The sequence below is a fragment of the Pogoniulus pusillus genome, chromosome 17 (assembly GCF_015220805.1).
Source record: "Pogoniulus pusillus isolate bPogPus1 chromosome 17, bPogPus1.pri, whole genome shotgun sequence".
Classification (NCBI taxonomy): Eukaryota; Metazoa; Chordata; class Aves; order Piciformes; family Lybiidae; genus Pogoniulus; species Pogoniulus pusillus.
In genome coordinates, this window is record NC_087280.1 from 836,168 (window position 1) to 852,723 (window position 16,556).

The 16,556-nt window shown below is 62.9% G+C and overlaps 3 protein-coding genes across 9 annotated transcripts in view; 2 read left to right on the forward strand and 1 right to left on the reverse strand.

Annotated features, from left to right (window-relative positions):
- Window positions 1–4,507, forward strand: part of CSNK1G1 (casein kinase 1 gamma 1) — a 91,139-nt gene extending 86,632 nt beyond the window's left edge. For all 4 annotated transcript variants that reach the window (XM_064157152.1, XM_064157154.1, XM_064157155.1 and 1 more), the window contains one exon: window positions 1,860–4,507. In XM_064157152.1, coding sequence (XP_064013222.1) covers window positions 1,860–1,914 — 55 coding nt within the window. In that variant the 3' untranslated portion in view covers window positions 1,915–4,507. The remainder of the gene's footprint in view (window positions 1–1,859) is intronic.
- On the reverse strand, window positions 2,049–16,538 carry SNX22 (sorting nexin 22). Of its 4 annotated transcripts, none has more exons than XM_064157162.1 (6): window positions 15,858–16,538; window positions 14,188–14,271; window positions 13,964–14,068; window positions 13,786–13,880; window positions 13,347–13,423; window positions 2,049–4,472 (listed from the first exon to the last, which is right to left on the reverse strand). In XM_064157162.1, exons 1-6 carry the CDS (start codon window positions 15,939–15,941, stop codon window positions 4,444–4,446), a joined length of 474 nt encoding a protein of 157 aa, XP_064013232.1. In that variant the 5' UTR covers window positions 15,942–16,538; the 3' UTR covers window positions 2,049–4,443. The 4 variants fall into 4 exon arrangements, with proteins under 4 accessions (XP_064013232.1, XP_064013230.1, XP_064013229.1 ...); XM_064157160.1 differs by lacking the exon at window positions 2,049–4,472 and adding an exon at window positions 12,919–13,262; XM_064157159.1 differs by lacking the exon at window positions 2,049–4,472 and adding an exon at window positions 12,919–13,280.
- On the forward strand, window positions 7,755–11,906 carry PPIB (peptidylprolyl isomerase B). Its single transcript, XM_064157157.1, has 5 exons — window positions 7,755–7,941; window positions 9,902–10,015; window positions 10,157–10,250; window positions 11,269–11,453; window positions 11,568–11,906. The coding sequence occupies exons 1-5, from the start codon at window positions 7,786–7,788 to the stop codon at window positions 11,688–11,690; spliced, it is 672 nt and encodes a 223-aa protein (XP_064013227.1). The 5' UTR covers window positions 7,755–7,785; the 3' UTR covers window positions 11,691–11,906.
- Window positions 16,539–16,556: the final 18 nt, after the last annotated feature.

Genomic DNA, 16,556 nt, shown 5'->3' on the forward strand with positions numbered 1-16,556 from the left:
GAGCACTGTCTGCATGCAGAGGTCACGTCCTGTACCTGTCGGCCTGCCTTACTCTTCTATGTTGGTGTTCTGCCTCTGCCTGTCTGAACTGCCAGGACTTCCTTTCCTGAACCCTTCCCTGGACCTCTTAGCCTAAAAAGATAGTCACAAGGAAAACCAGCCAGGAGTCAGGCAGCTCCCTCCGTGGGGTGCCCACGGAAACGAGTGCTGCTTAGCCCTCTTCTTCCCTCACCCGCTGCATGCGACATCACAACTCCTGCATCCTCATCCTCTCTCCCCGTAACCTCCTCCCCCTTACTCACCGTTGCCTACGTCGTGAAGGAAGGTGGCTGCTGTGGGACAGTGGGCAAGGTAGAAGCAGGCGAAGGTGGCAGATGGCCTAGGGCAACACAGTGCAAGACCAGTCCTGGGGGGGAGTACAGTTAAAAGTGCCAGCCTGGGCTGGGTAGTGCTTTGGCCTGCACGCTGCCGGCATCAGGCTAGTGGTGGAGTCATCACAGGTGGCTCCTGCAGGGAGAAGGACTTTGTGTTTTACCTCATCTCACCTCCAGATTGAGCCTGTTGAGGAACCTAACAACACAAGGACATGAATCCTTCCCTGGCCCTTAGCTGGTGCAGGCTGGAGGGAGGTGTGGGAGGCTGTGGCCCTCCTCTTGCTGTGACTGTCAGAGCTCTCAATGCTGCAGGGGGTTTTGGTATCCCAGCAGATGATGATGTGTGCTGGCAGGCTTGGCTCAAGGAGCCATGGTGGTCATCCATGGCCTTTGCAGGCTGTGGTGGGGCTCAAGCACTGGGAACGAGTCTGTCCCTCCTGCTCTGCAGCGCCAATGCTGCGGAGTTACGAAGGGCCCAGTGGAAGGTGGAAGTTGTGGCAGTGGCTTTGGACACTTCTGGTCGAGGCTGTTGGTAAAAGGTGCTTGTGGCTAAAAATGGTCTCTGCATGCTCACATCTGCTCCTGGGGCTTAGTCAGGTGCCCCTTCGGCAGCCTGCCAAAGCAAGCCTGTAGCATCACCCAGGATCCCTGGAGATGGCTGGAACGGGAGGAGAAAAGCCCAGCAGGGAGCAGCAGTCCCAGAGGAGCTCTGCTGTGTGCAGAGGATTCCTCGTCACAGGCTGAGGGTAGCAAGTCAGAGGTGCCTCCAGCACCAGGTCGCCCTGTAGGAAGCTGGCAGGGCTAAATGGCCTGGGCACTTGCTCTCAGGCACCACCTTGCTTCAGGGCTCAGCTGTGCCCGGTGCTCTCCCCCCACCTCAGCCTCCACTCTCCATCCTTCTTGCTTCCCCTCTGCCCTGGGCGCTGCGCTCCTCCCTCGCGGTGGCTGAGGGAAGAAGCAGGGGTTCTGCGTGCTGGCACCCAGTGCTTTATCCAAGGTGAAAGCTCTGCTTATCCAGAAAGGTTCAGCAAAGAAACCTGGTCCCTGGGCTGAGATTTCTTTGGAGTTTGTCCTTTTAGCAGCCGGTGGTGCAAGCCCTGTGTCTCGTGGCTGGGCACAGCAGCCAAGGCTCGCCAGGCTCTGCTTCCTCCGGAGCTTGACCAGAGGGAGCAGAGCATCTGGATCCCTCTTTCACTCCTTGTGCTCTGCCCCAGTCGAGCCCTGGGAGCCTGCCAGCACCCACAGCTATTGGGTAGTGCCACCCTCCCACAGGTGTGCTGCCAGCTTGCCTGGGCTGGTGGTGTCAAGTACCCACCAGCGGCTGCCCACCTTGCCCACCAGCCCTTGTCTGGGCCCGGGGCCAACTGCACAAAGGTGCTGTTGCATGTGGGAAGCCCAGGGGGGCAGGGCAACCTTCCCGGGGTGTTGGGGGACCTTCCCGGGGTGCGGGCAGGGAGCTGACTTGCTTTGTCCTTTGTGCCCCAGGTGCTGCTGCTTCTTTAAGAGGAAACGGAAGAAGACAGCTCAGCGCCGCAAGTGACCTCCTGGGCCCTGCAGGGACCGCCGTGCCTGCAGCTCCTGCCCTGTCTCACTGGAAGGGCCTTCTCTGTAGGAGGGAGGAGGAGGAGGTAGAGGAGGAAGAGAGAACGGAAAAAAAAAAAAGGAGAGGAAAGAAAAAGTTTAAAAGTGACATTTTAAACCAAAAACAGAAGAAAACGTTCCAAAACAAACCACTCGGGGAGGGACCTGCTGAACGGTCTCCCTCGTTCACTCCAAGCCTGAAGCTCCTTTTGGGACCAGGACTGTGGCTGGCTCAGGTCTTGGTGGCGCCGGGGGGGGCTGGCTGGCTGACCCCCCCTGCCCTTGTTTACGGTGAAGGCATCGCTCATGCGGACCTGAGCAGTGCGCTTAGTGCTGCTCACTTCCCCGCCCGCCCCTGCTCTCCGCTCCTCTGGCCTCCTCCCTCCCTACCCACGCGAAGAATCTCATGGTGGGCTCCAGTGGTTGTCAGGAGGGGCAGGAGGCTGGCACGGGAGAAGGGCCCGGCTGCTGCAGCTGTAAGGACAGGTTCCCTTTGGGGCTCCTCGGGAACAGCGACACTGTAAGGTGCAAGCTGTGAGACATTTGCAATCTACTGTTCCACTTAGGGTTCTTTTTCTGTTGGGTTTTTTCCCCCTCCTGTTCCCGGGCTCCCTTGGCACCTCCGTCCCCTGCCAGGACCAGAGCAGTGTGGATTGTGTCCCAGAAGCCGATGTCGTTGCACTTTTAATCCGCTTTAGCGTTCACAGCTGCACGTCTGCCCGCGGAGTGCTGTGTGAGGCCGGCAGCCGTGGCAGGGTGCGGAGGGCATCACCGTGCTCCCCATGCCAGTCCGGGTGCCCCCTGTGCGCGGAGGGAAGCATACTTGAATTTCCAGCCGCCCTCCCCAGCTGCCGGTGAATGTCCCCACGGTGGTGTCCTGCGCCCGGCCTGCCCCTGCCAGCTGGAGCAGCCAGGCCGTGACCAGCAGCGGCAGGAGGAAGCAGTTCGTGCTGGCTGGAGAGGTAGATCTGAGTAAGGTCACCGGGAGGCCTGCCAAAGCGAAGGTGTTTCTGGGTGTGGGCAACGAGGCCCCTCCGGTGGGGTGGTCGTGAACCCTCTGTTAGAAAGCATTAGCAGGAGGGAAGCTTCCTCAGCAGGGGAGAGGATACTTGACTGCCTTAACACTGATTTCATCTCCAGATGGTCAGACAGGACTGACTGGAATCACCTTCCCGTCCCCTTGCCCGCCCGCCAGAGGAGCCGCACGTCCCGCACGCCCTGCTACCCTGCTCCCGCCGCGCTGGCAGCTAGCAAAGGGCTCAGGAGATCTTGCGGCCTGCTGCTGCAGCCTGGCCAAAGCGGGAGGAGGCTGAGGGCTGCCCCAGGCTGTCAGGAGTGTGGTAGGGCTATGGGAGAGCTCCAGCGCCTTTGGGGAGAGTGCAGATAGGTTCCTTGTATTTCGTCTTTCCCTGCGCGATGCGTGACCAGGCTGGGATTGTTTGCTCAGGGGACTGCTTGGCCTGGCTCATCCCCAGAACCCCTGTGAGGAAAGGGAGTGACTGACCTCGTGGTCTGCTGTAGCTCAGAGTGACAGTCTGCATAGCTTGGAGCAGCATTCCCAGGAGCTTTGTCCCCTGGCTGGGCAGGAGCAGGCCTAGAGGGCAGAAGATCATCCCCTGGCAGGAGGCTCTGGGCTTGCTCCTGGTGCATCCCTAGAGCAGGCAGATGCTGGCGTGGTGCTGGCGACAGCAAAGCTTCGCCCCCAGGCTGGGATCCCCTTAAGGCTTACTCTTTGTCGTTCTCCACCGCGTCTCCTCCATGCCTTATCCCGAGGGACGCTGCTGGGAGCGCAGAGCCCGCCAGAAGCCACCTGTGCCCTGCTGTGCCTTCTGCACAGCGCTCCCGAGCCCTGCCCCGCGCCGGCACACGCAGGCACCTGCCAGGACAGGGACAGCGGCCGTGTTCCATCACCCTTTTTCCCAGCTCCTCCACTGCCTGCGGCTCCCAGAAGCCTGGCCGGTGGCTCTGTCGCAGGCGCTCTCCCTCTCTGCTACAGGAAACCATGGTTTGGTGTCTTGGGAGGGAGAGGAAAGGGCTCAGGCGCTCCCCCAGGAGTGGTCCTGCCCGCTGCAGTCAGAGCCGGGCCCTCAGACACTTCTGTCGCTGCCCTCCCGAGCCCCACTAAGTGCCTGTCACCAGAACTCGATTCCTTCTGCATCTCCTGCCGCCTTCGGTCCTTCCCGGCTGCCTCCGGCGGGTAGGAAGCAGCTGTGGTCGCAGCCTCTGTGAGTGTGCGCAGGGCGAGGGAGGGCGGGGGGCACAGGGGCCATCTCAACAGGTTTTGTTCTTAAATGTTTTTGTTTCGTTTCTGTTTCGTTTCTGTTTTTTTAAGTGAATGTATTTGATTGTTTAGAACCTCTCTTGACCTTGTTTTTAAGTGGGTTGGTCCAGGGGCTCGCTTTCAGGGTGACCCAGCCCCGGTGTTGTTTTTTGGCCGCGGTGATGCGTTGGCAGGGGAGGACTGGCCCCCACAGCATGCTGCGAATGCTCACTTGTACTGGAATCGGACGTTGGACTCTTCAAAAAAACAAACAAAACCACAAAGGGGCAAAGCTGCGAAGTGGCTTTTTGTAAAACGACCAAACCCGAACGGCAAAGCGAGCGGCGAGCGGCGAGCGCTGCGCTCCGGAGTCCGCCGCTGCCCCGCGGCGCCCGGAGGGGCGCGGGAGGCGCCAGCCAGGCTGTGCCAGCCGCGCTGTGCCAGCCGCGCTGTGCTAGGATGCGGGCAGTAAAGCTGCCCCGGGATACCTCGCCTCTAGTGCACACCACGGCGGGAGGGCTGCGGGGCTGGGGGCGGGGGGCGCTGTGCTGGGCTGGCCGAGGCGGCCGTGCCGCGGCGTGGGCCGGCAGCTGCCAGCACTCCTCTGAGCTCGCAAGTGAGGAGGGGTTTGTTCAATAAAGCACTGCACTGCTGCATTGTTCTCCGGGAGCTCCGCCGGCAGCCGCGCCCCTACCTCCTCCGCTGCTGCCGGGCCCCCCTGGTAGCTCTCCTCCTGCGCGCAGCTCTGAGCCCTCCTGTGCGGGGACCCTGCCCAGTGTGGGACCTCACGGGACCTTCTCATCACTTGGCGCTTTACAGCCATGGACGGGGCTTGGCTAAGGCACAGATTCATCGATTCACAGAATGGGTTGAGTTGGGAGGGACCTCAAAGCTCATCCAGCTCCAGCCCCTTGCCATGGCCAGGGACACCTCTCACCAGCCCACATTGCTCAAGGCCTCATCCAACCTGGCCCTCAACACCTCCAGGCAGGGGGCAGCCACAACCTCCCTGGGTAACCTGTGCCAGGGTCTCCCCACTCTCACCGTTAAGAGTTTATTTCTACTCTCCAGTCTCAATCTCCCCTCCTCAAGCTTCAATCCATTCCCTCTCATCCTATATCACTACAAGCCCACATGGAGGCACCAATTTCTCCTTGGGCTTCTGTCCTGGTCCAAACAGTGCACTGGTTGTCACCTGTTACTGTGATCTCAAAGTGCCAAACACAGGCAACCACAGCAAGGGGGTTTACCTCAATCACATGTAAAACTCTGTTGCTTGCCCATAAGAGGTAAAGAGTGAGAGGAGAAAAGGGGAAGAGTAAAGTGAGGAGAGGAAGAGATCTATAGCTAACAACAATGCAGGGATCCCCAAGATGTCTCTCTGGTCCCTGGGTTCAGTCACAGTATCACAGACTCACAGAATTAACCAAGCTGGAAAAGAGTTTTGAGCTCATCGAGTCCAACCTATCACCCAACACCTAATTAACTAACTCATGGCACTAAGTGCCCCTGCCAGCCTCCTTTTAAACACCTCCAGCCACGGCCACTCCACCACCTCCCTGGGCAGTCCATTCCAATGCCAATCACTCTGCCAACAACTTCCTCCTCACATCCAGCCCAGACCTGCCCTGGCACAGCTTCCGCCTGGGTTCCCTTCTTCTGGTGCTGGCTGCCTGGCAGCAGAGCCCAACCCCACCTGGCTACAGCCTCCCTGCAGGCAGCTGCAGGCAGCAATGAGCTCTGCCCTGAGCCTCCTCTGCTGCAGGCTGCACCCCCCCAGCTCCCTCAGCCTCTCCTCCCAGGGCTGTGCTCCAGGCCCCTCCCCAGCCTTGCTGCTCTTCTCTCAACACCTTCCAGCACCTCAACATCTCTCTGCAATGGAGGAGCCCAGCACTGGACACAGCACTGCAGGGGTGGCCTGAGCAGTGCTGAGCACAGGGGCACAAGAACCTCCCTTGTCCTGCTCGCCTGATCCAGGCCAGGATGCTATTGGCTCTCCTGGGCACAATGCTGGCTGTGCCCAGGTGGCCAGAAGAGCCAGTGGCATCTCCTTACATCTTCTATGTTCCCACCTCCAGCACCCTGCACAACAGAATGGCTAAACTGCTGACTGCCTGGACCACAAGGATGTGACCCGCCCTGAACCACGGGGCTGCGGGGGCCCCGTGTCTCTAGAGCAACAACCGCAGCCGCTGCTATAGGCATCAGGTGTCCCCTTCCCGAGCAGAAAGGCACAACAAAGGCTTTCAGACAGATCCCTCAAGGCACATCACACTGCCAGCCACACTTGCAGACGTAGGTGCTGGAGACACAGCCCCAGCCACTGATGCCCTGAGAGCTGCCTCCCTCTGTCCACTTACCAGGCCCTCACACAGAATGGACACTTCATGCTGGGATCCATGCTGGGGCTCTTCCTCCTTTTCCATATTCTCCCCTTAAAAAGAACTTTTCGTTTCCTGTTCCCCCAAATTAATCTCACACCTGTGCTCTGAGAAGGAAGGGGAACATCTCACCTGCTGCCTTTGCCTGGCCCTGGAAGCAGGCACCCGCCCCAGGATGTGGCTGTGGAGGTTTGGGTGCCAGGAGAAGAACACCGAGATCCATTTCAGTTCTGGGTCCCTCACTTACAAGAACAACGAGGAGCTGGAGCAGGTCCAGAGAAGGGCAGCGAAGATGGTGGAGGGCCGAGAGCATGATTTTGTGAGGAGCAAAAGATGTGTGGAGGAGTCTGAGGGGAGACCTCCTTCCTCTCTGCACCTCTCTGAAAGGAGGCCAGAGCCAGGCGGATGCTATCTCCCAGGGAACAAGTGATAGGAGGGGAAATGGCCTCAGGTCGCACCAGGGCAGGTTGGAGTCGGCCATGAGGAACAATTTCTTCCCCCGGAAGGCTGTCAAGCCCTAGCCCAGGCTGCCCAGGGCAGGAGCAGAGTCCCCATCCCCGGAGGCTTGTCAAAGATGTGCTGCTGAGGGCAGTGGTTTAGAGATGACCTGGCAGTGCCGGGTCAGCGGTTTAGACTCCATGGTCTCAAAGGTCTGGTCCAGCCCAAACGCCAGGGTTCGGCTTGTGACGGTTCCACAGCCTCGCCCGCTCCGCTGCCCTGCCCAGCAAGAGACCAAGCGCCGCAGCGCCTCTCCCCGCGGCCCCCTCCCGGGGGTCGCCTCGGACACAGGCTCCATCTTCGCAGCGGGAAGGGGGGCGCGAAGGGCACTGCCGCGCCCGCGGCGTCTCCGTGCCCGCGGCAGGATGGGCACCGAGCCGCAACCGCTCCCTGGCCCCCTCCAGCCGGTGCAGCCCACGGCCCCACCGCCCCTCGGCCGCCGCCCACCACCGGCGCGCCCCACCCTCACCCCCTGGAGGGCCAATCACAGCGCAGCACCGCTGCTGATTGACGGCGGCTCGCCGGGCGAGGGGCAACGTGGCAGCCGCGCAGCGCCCGCCGCCGGCACCGCCCCCACCGCCGCCTTCCCCCCCTGCTCCGGCGCCCGTTGGTCGCGCCCGGGCGGCGGCGGCAGGCGGGGCGGGGGGCGCGGCGCGTACCACTGCGCGGCGGGGGCGGCGGGCGGGGCCGGATGCAGGCGCTGCGGCGGGCGCTGTGGCCGGGCTGCGAGCGGCGCAGGATGAAGGTGCTGGTGGCGGCGGCGGCGCTGGGCGCTGCCTTTCTGCTCCTGCTGCCCGCCGCGTCGCGGGCCGACGAGCGCAAGAAGGGGCCCAAGGTCACCGCCAAGGTCGGCATGGGACGCGGCGGAGGAGGCCTGGACGGGTCTGGCTGGGGCGGGGGAGGCCTGGAGCGAGAGAGCGGCCTGGGGCCCGCAGGAGCCCGTGGGGAGCGGGGCCGGGCGGGAGGAGGGGGACAGGGGCTGGAAAGAGCCCGGATGGGACGGGGGAGGCCGAGGCTGAAAACCTTGGGTGAGGCGGGACGAGGAAGCGAGAGAGGCCCGGATGGGACGGGGGAGGCCTGGGAGCGAGGGGAGGCGTGGGGCCGGGGGGACGGACAGGGTAGGAGCGCCCTAGGGGAGGCCTGGGAGTGGGGCAGAGCTCGGACGCGGTGTGGGGGGTGCCTGGGGTGAGGGGAACCCTGCTGGGGCAGTGGAGGCTTGGGTCGAAGGCCCGGAGTGAGGGGGGCCCGGGTGGGGTTGGGAAGGCCTGGGAGGGAAGGGCGAGGCTCACAGAATCACAGCCACAGCCAGGCACAGCCCCTCAGGAGCACCGAGGCCAACCCAGAGCCCTGCTCTGCAAGATTCACCTTAAGCCATAGCCCCAAGCACCACATCCAAACGACTTTGGACACGTCCAGAGGGGGCAACTCCAGCCCCTCCCTGGGCAGCTCATCCCAGCCCCTGACCACTCTGTCAAAAACTGTGTCCTAATGTCCAATCTAAACCTCCCCAGCCCCAGCTTGAGGCCATTCCCCCTTCTTCTGTCTGCAGTTCCCTGTGAACAGAGCCCAGCAGCAGCCTCTGCACAGTGTCCCTTCAGGTAGCTGTAGACAGCAGTGAGCTCTGTCCTCAGTCTCCTCTGTTTCACCCTGACCATCCCCAGCTTCCACAGTCTCTCCTTGTCAGATTTACTCTTCAGGCCCTTCCCCAGCTTCGTTGCCCTCCTCTGGACCTGCTCCAGCACCTCCACAGCTCTCTTGTACTGCGGTGCCCAAAACTGAACACAACATTTGAGCTGTGGCCTCAGCAGAGCCCAGCCCAAGGGGTCAATCCCCTCCCTGCTGCTGCTGGATACAGCATTTTTAATCCCAGCCAGGGTGCCACTGGCCTTCTTGGCCACCTGGGCACACTGCCGGCTCACGCTCAGCCGCCTGGGCACACTGCCGGCTCACGCTCAGCCGCCTGGGCACACTGCCGGCTCACGCTCAGCCGCCTGGGCACTCTGCCGGCTCACGCTCAGCCGCCTGGGCACACTGCCGGCTCACGCTCAGCCGCCTGGGCACTCTGCCGGCTCAGGCTCAGCCGCCTGGGCACTCTGCCGGCTCACGCTCAGCCGCCTGGGCACACTGCCGGCTCACGCTCAGCCGCCTGGGCACTCTGCCGGCTCACGCTCAGCCGCCTGGGCACACTGCCGGCTCACGCTCAGCCGCCTGGGCACTCTGCCGGCTCACGCTCAGCCGCCTGGGCACTCTGCCGGCTCAGGCTCAGCCGCCTGGGCACTCTGCCGGCTCAGGCTCAGCCGCCTGGGCACTCTGCCGGCTCAGGCTCAGCCGCCTGGGCACTCTGCCGGCTCACGTTCAGCTCCCATCTGTTACAGCCCCAGGTCCCTTTCTGCCAGCAGCTTTCCAGCCACACTGCCCCAAGCCTGTAGTGTTGCTTGGGGTTGCTGTGGCCCAAGTGCAGGCTCGAATGTGGTGGGGGCTGTGCATGGGGTGAGTGGGACCTGAAATTAAAGCCTGGCGTGAGGGGAGCCTGGGTTGAGGGGTCCTGCAAAGGGGAGAGAGGTGGACCTGGAGTGAAGGTTTGGGATGAGGGGAGTCTGGGGTGAAGAGAAGCCAGATGGGGCTGGGGGAGGCCTGAGGCAAGGGGTGTGTCACAGAGAGCAGCCAGAGTGGTGGAGGAGGCCTGATCCAGGGAGGCTAGGCCTGGCTGGACTTGGGAAGATGGAAGGGAGTGGGTTGGTCTGGCAGAGTGAGCTTGGCTCTTGTTACGGTGCCCCCCTAACCTATCTCCATTGTGCCCCCTGAAGGTGTTCTTCGACCTGCGGATCGGTGAGGAGGATGTGGGCCGTGTCACCATCGGGCTCTTTGGCAAGACAGTGCCCAAGACAGTGGAGAACTTCATGGCCTTGGCCACCGGAGAGGTGAGGGGACAGAGGCTGCTTGGTTGGGCCTCACTTGGCTCCCTGAGCTGCTCCTTCTTCCTGCCCTGGGGCAGAGCTGCGTGGAGGGAGCTCCGGTCTTGCCCTTTTGCCTCACTCTCTGTTCTCTACCCCCAATCCCAGAAAGGATTTGGCTTCAAGAACAGCAAATTCCACCGTGTGATCAAGGACTTCATGATCCAGGGAGGAGACTTCACTCGTGGTGATGGCACTGGAGGTAAATTGGCCCACACCGGCTTGAGGACTCAGCCACTGCCTTTGAATGAGGTAGTCACCATGCTGCCAACCCACTGCCTGGCCTCCCCTGGGGACCACTGTGGAGCTGCAGCATGGTGCCACAGTGGGAACAAGCACGCACAAGAGGGCACAGAGACCTGGCCTCAAGGCAGAGCTTGGTACTGGGGAAGAATGAGACCAGTCAGGCTTGGCTGGCTGGTACCAGAGTCACAGAGTCAAAACATTGTTTTGCTTGGAAGAGACCTTTCAGATCATCCAGTCCAACTCTCGCCTGCTTCTACCAAGTCTGGTACTAAACCATGTCCCTCAGTGCCACTTCTCTGCCTCTTTTAAAGCCCCCCAGGGCTTGGATGCCCTTCTGGGGAAGAAATTGTTCCTTGTGTCCAACCTAAACTTCCCCTGCTGCAATCGGAGTCTGTTCCTCTTCTCCTGTCACTTACTCCTTGGGAGAAAAGACCAACCTGGCTCCAGCCTCCTCTCAGGGAGCTATAGAGAGCAATGAGCTCTGCCCTCAGCCTCCTCCACACCAATTCCCCCCAGCTCCCTCAGCTGCTCCTCCCCAGCCCTGTTCTCCAGACCCTTCCCCATCTTGGTTGCCCTTCTCTGGACCTGCCCCAGCCCCTCAGTGTCTGCCCTATGACTCTGGAGGGCCTGGAACTCCTCACTAGCAGAACTTCCCTTTGCAGCGGTTGGTGCCAGTGTCACACACCCTTGCTGCTGTCCTAGCAGCTGAGTTCAGACCTCCTGGGAGCACTCAGCAAACACTGCTGCACTTCATCGTCCTGGCACTGGGGCTCTCAGGCCGTACCAGGTCTGCTCCCACAGCCTCCCACTTCAGTCCCTCCTGCCCAGCTCAAGGTGGGAGGGGGCTTTTAGCTGCCCTCAGTAGCAGGTAGCTGATGGCTCGTCGAGTCTCCACTCCGCTTATTCAACCCTCAGCTGGCGGAGAGAGCCAGCAGCATCCCCTGAGCACAGCTCTGCCTTCCCCTCCCTTGCAGGCAAGAGCATCTACGGGGAGCGCTTCCCCGACGAGAACTTCAAGCTGAAGCACTACGGCCCCGGCTGGGTCAGCATGGCCAACGCCGGCAAGGACACCAACGGCTCCCAGTTCTTCATCACCACGGTGAAGACGCCGTGGCTGGATGGCAAGCACGTGGTGTTCGGCAAAGTGCTGGAGGGCATGGTGAGGGGGGGCTGAGTGGGGTGGAGGCAGCGCTGCAGCCGCCGGCTGACATGTGCCCAGCCGGTTCTGCCTGTGCCCGGCGCTGCCCTGCCCTTACGCCTCTCTGCTCCCCAGGATGTGGTGAGGAAGGTGGAGAACACGAAGACAGACAGCAGGGACAAGCCCCTGAAGGACGTCACCATCACCGACTGTGGCACCATCGAGGTGGAGAAGCCATTCGCCATCGCCAAAGAGTGACCCGCCTGGGGCTTGGCACTGCGTGCCTGGGGCTGCCCTGCTGCCCCTCACAGCATTCCCCTGGCAGCCCGGGGTGGGGGAGCTGCAGCAGAGCCACCCTGCCCCACGACCAACCTGCTGTCAGCTGGGCAGCGGCAGGACGGGGCCTGGCAGTGCTGCCTCTGCCTTTTGTAAGAAGCACAGGCACCAATAAAGGAGACCAATGCCTTTTGTAAAGGGCCTCTGCCATGCGGGCACCAGGCACAGCCTACAGCCCTGCCTCGCCCCAGCACCAGTCAGCCAACAACCTGCCACAGCACGCCCTGGATCTCATCAGATGGTTCAGGTCAGTGGAGAGCAGCTTTGAGGGAAAGCAGCAGGGACATGCCCATATAGAGCAGGCTGACAGACAACCTGAGCTGCAATGGTGCCAGCCATGGGGTGGCTCCCACCTCTCTGGGCAGCCCGGGACAGGCTCTTGCCACCCTCAGGGTTAAACTTTTCCCTTCCTTCTCTTCAGTGAGTCTCCCTCTTTCAGTTCAAACCATTTCCCCTTGTCCTGTCACCACAGGCCCTGCTCAAATACCTGTCCCCAGCTCTCATCACCTCTTGAAGCACTCAAAGGCCATCAGAAGGTCTCCCTGAAGCATTCTTCAGGCTGGACAAGTACAACTCAGCCTGGCCTCACAGCAGAGCCCTGCCAGCCCTGCCAGCACTGCTGTGGCCTCCTGTCCTCCTGTGTCCCTGCTGCAACAGGTCCCTGGCTGTGCTGTGCTGTGCTGAGGGTTCCACAGCTGCCCCAGCACTCTGTGTGCGGGGATCTGAGCAGAGCAGAGAGGCAGAATCCCCACCCTGCCCATGCTGTTGGGGATCAGCCCAGGAGGGCTGGCTCTGTGCTGGCACCACTCAGTGCCCAGTTTTGCACCTGCAGCCCCCCCTCGCCCAAGTCCTTGTCAAGGCTGCTCTCCAGACTTCCATCCCCATCATGGATTGGTAGCAGGAGTTGGGCAGACCCAGGCTCAAGACCTTGCACTTCACCTTGATCAACCTGATGTTTGCCTGGGCTCACTTCAGCTTGTCCTTGGTTCCTCTGGATGGATCCTATCCCTCAGATGTGTCACCTCGCCTCAGCTCGCTGTCGCCTGCCAGCTCGCTGAGGGTGCAGGCCGCCTGTGCGCAGGTGCCAGGGGTGAGCGGTGCCCTTGCACACAGGGAGCTGTTGGCAGCACTCCACAGCACAGCTGCCATCGGCAGGCCAAGCGCAGGGGATTTATTGCACCGACGCCCAGATGCTGAGAGGTTTGGGGTCCCACGGCTCCCACTGCAGCCCTTTGTACCAGGGCTGAAAGCAGAGCTGCTGAAGGCACTTCGGGTGGTGCTGGGTGAGCAACTGTGTCCTTTGGCTTCTCCCACCCCATTTCTCTGCCCCATCCCGTGGAGAGCAGGGGATTGCTCCTCTGGCTTCTCCCCTCTGCCTGCCCGATCACCACCGCAGCCCTGGCTGCTGGGGGGGGCCGTGGGGGCCAGGGGCACAGCTGCCAGGGGTGTAGAGGCCTTGCAGCACCCCTCTGAGCACAGTGTCCGGGAGCAGGGCTGCGAGGAGAGGAGCAGCTTCAGAAACCACAGTTTAAGGGGGCTGACAGGAGGGCTGGGAGCACCCCCAGGCTCGCCTCTTACCGGTGCCCGGTGCCCGCAGGTAGGGGTCGGTGCAGAAGCCGATGACAGGCCGCTGGGAGGGCAGGCAGCTGGCAGTGCTGTGGGGAGAGGGGACATGGGTGCCACGTGCCAGCCCCCTGCCTGTCGCCACCCCTTAACAAAGCTGAGGCCTTCCAGCAGCTGAAGGGGCTCCCTGGGGAGGGACTTGTGCCAAGGGTTGGGCATGTCCGAGCAGCCTGGGCTGGTGGAAGAGTGGAGATCATCATCGTAGCTTTGCCCACGGCAGGGGGCTTGGAACTGGATGATCTCCAAGGTCCCTTCCCACTCAACTCATTCTAGGAGTGCCCTGCCCGTGGCACTGGCTGATCTCGGCCGGGGGTGTCCCTTCCAACCCACCCCACTCAATGATTCAGTGAGGAGGACAATCCCAGCCCCCTGGGGGATAACTTGGACCACTCACGGGGGGCTGCTGGCCTTGGGGTCGGGCTGGCAGCACTGCACCTTCAGGAAGTCCAGCAGGTCCCGGGGCAGCTCCGCGTTGTGGCACAGGATACCCTGCCGTGCAGCCGGGGGTGGGCGGTGAACACCCCAAAGCGAACACCGCCCCCCCCAGGAGGCCTCTCTGGCCAGGGCCTTACTCGGAGGTAGAGCTCCAGGCCCTGCCGGCGCTGCTCCAGTGCCTTGGGCATCCAGCTGGGAATGCGGCGCGGGGGCAGGTCGGGGACCTTGCAGATCTTCTTGATCTGGGGTAGAGCATGGAGGGGGGGCGGGAGGGACACATCCCAGTGCGCAGAGGCGAAGGCCCAGGGGCTGGTGCCCCCTCACCACGTCCCCCCCGTCCCGGAGCGGGGCCAGGGCTCACCTGCCTGTGCAGCGCCTGGAACTCGCTGTAGCGCTTCAGCAGCCAGTGCCGCCGCCCGCCGCACCGCACCTCCAGCCGGAACACCTGCGCCCAGCGCCCCCTCAGCCTCAGCCTCAGCCCCGCGGCCCCAGCCGCACCTCCCACACGGGGCACTAAGGAGCCTCCCACAACCTGCAGACAGCACCTGAGGACCTCCAACGAGCCCCACCGCAGCACTGCCTGAGACCCCCAACCTCCAGGATAGAACAGGGAGCAACAGCCCTGCCCCCCCCGCCCCGCGGGAGTCGCCTTGGGAGCAGGCAGAGCAGCAGCAGCAGATGGGACAACACCCCCGGGACCGGCAGAGCCCTTCAGCCCCCGAGGGGCTGTAAGGACACCGGTAGGGGGCACAAGGGGTCCTGCAGGCTCTGGAGCAGATAGATCACCCTACCCTAGGGCAGGTGAGGGCGCCATGGAGGTAGGGCCACTCCCCAACTCTCCAGTCCCCCACCTCCACCCCCCCACTTAGGTGTGGACACCCTAGGGCAGGCAGGGACACCCCCACACCCCCCCCGAGGCCAGTTGGGGACCTTTCCCTCCTTGGGATAGGCAGGACCTCGCCCACCCTCGACCCCCGGGGCAGGTGTGGGTAGTTGGGGGGAACATCTGGGGACCTTTGGTCTCTGGAGAATGTGGAGACAGCACTGAGCCCTGCGGCAGATGGGGGTCACCTGGGGACAGATGGGGCCCCAGAGGCAGACATGGCCACGACCTCCACCTGCCCCCATCCTTTTCCATATCCTTCCCCCCAGCTCAAGGGTCAGGGTCTTCGGGCAGGGACCTTCTCCCAGCACCTCCCGGGCCAAACCCCCCTCTCCATGTCCCCTCCCGAGGCAGAGGGTGCCTCTCCCAGCAGGGACCCGTGAGGACAGAGAGGGAGCTCCATCCCCTCCATCCGCCCCTGTGTCCTCATCCCCCACTCCCAGGACAGATTCGACTTCTGGGAGCCAGGGGACCCCCTGGACCCGCGGCGCAGGTGGGGCACCCTGGGGATGACAAGGCCCTTCCACCCCTGGGGACAGAGGGGATGCCCTGAGCAGGGCCATCCTCTCCCTCTCTCACGTTCAAGGGCACAAGGCGCCCCCACCCCCACCACCCCAGCCTCAGTAGGCTGCCCTGGGGACAAGCAGGACCAGCGGCCCCCAAGAAGGATGGCAGCACTCTGGAGCAAACACGGAGCCCCCAGGGCAAGGGGCTCCCTGGAGGGAATTCAACCCGAGGCCAGAGACCTCCTGCTCCTGGGGCATGTGGGGTCTCCCGGGGACACTTGGGGACCTCCAACCCATGGGGCAGACACAAACACACTCCCGCAGGGCAAGGGGGAGTCTCCTGGGTGTAGTTTTGGGCTTCCACTTCCCCTCCCCAGAGCAGGCAGGGACCTCCAACCCCTGGGGCCGGTGGGGACACTCGCACGCACACCCTACCCGGGGACACTTGGGGCAGAGATCCCACGCACACCAACGCGAGTGGACAGGGACCCCCACCACACCCACGCCCCCAGACAGCAGAGACTCTTGGGGACAGGCAAAGCGACCTCTACACCGGAGGCATGCGGTGGGGACCCTCCTACCCCCGGGGCAGGAGGACAAAACCCCCGTTCACCCGCAGCCCCCCCCACGGTCGCCCCTCACCGTGTGAGCCTTGTCGGGGCTGCGCGCCGCCGGCTGCGGCTCCGCCGCGGGGATGGACACTGCGATCATCGCCGCTGCCGCCATCGGCAGCCGGGGGAGGACTCGGCGCGGGGGGGAGGGGGGGTCGGACACGGACCACGCGGGACTTGGCGCTGCCGTAACCTCCTCCGCGGGCTCTGAGCCAGCCCCGGTCCCGGTGACACAGGAGCCCCCAAAGCCACCTGCGGAGCAGCCCGAGCTGGGACACTGCAGCCCCCAGCACGGTTTGGGGAGGGTTTTTTTTAGGAGGCTGGAGGTGCCGCCGGGACCTGGCTCTACAGGGAGAAGGGGAAAGGAAAGTGGGAAGTCAGCACAAGAAGCTGCCTTTTCCCTTTTTTACGGCAGAAGAGAGGTATCGGTTTTGGTGGCAGCCGTGGCTGGGTGTTGGAGCAGGAGCCACCCTTCGGCCATGGAGGAGAGGAGCAGGAACCCCCTCTGGGCCTGGGGGAAAGGAGCAGGAACCACCCTCTGACCACGAGGAGAAGCAGCATCACAGCTGCTCAAACGCTCCACCCTGGCTTTCTGGGGACCAGGTCATCATCCCCTTCCTCAGACCCCCCCTACCACCCCAACCCAGCCCGGCTGAGCTCAGATCATAAAAACAGCTGCTGACGGGAGCAGGGCAGCAAGCCAGGAGCTTTATCAGGAGCTAGGAGAGGT

Excerpts from the sequence above, each read along its gene's own strand:
- SNX22 (XM_064157159.1), bottom strand. The coding sequence starts at position 15,941 with ATGGCGGCAGCGGCGATGATCGCAGTGTCCATCCCCGCGGCGGAGCCG. Across the intron at positions 13,881-13,963 it reads GCCTGGAGCTCTACCTCCGA|GGTATCCTGTGCCACAACGC; the intron begins GTAAGGCCCTGG and ends GCTGCACGGCAG. Across the intron at positions 13,424-13,785 it reads CCCAAGGCCAGCAGCCCCCC|CACTGCCAGCTGCCTGCCCT; the intron begins GTGAGTGGTCCA and ends CTCTCCCCACAG.
- PPIB (XM_064157157.1), top strand. The coding sequence starts at position 7,786 with ATGCAGGCGCTGCGGCGGGCGCTGTGGCCGGGCTGCGAGCGGCGCAGG. Across the intron at positions 10,016-10,156 it reads TGGCCTTGGCCACCGGAGAG|AAAGGATTTGGCTTCAAGAA; the intron begins GTGAGGGGACAG and ends CCCCAATCCCAG. Across the intron at positions 10,251-11,268 it reads TCGTGGTGATGGCACTGGAG|GCAAGAGCATCTACGGGGAG; the intron begins GTAAATTGGCCC and ends CCTCCCTTGCAG.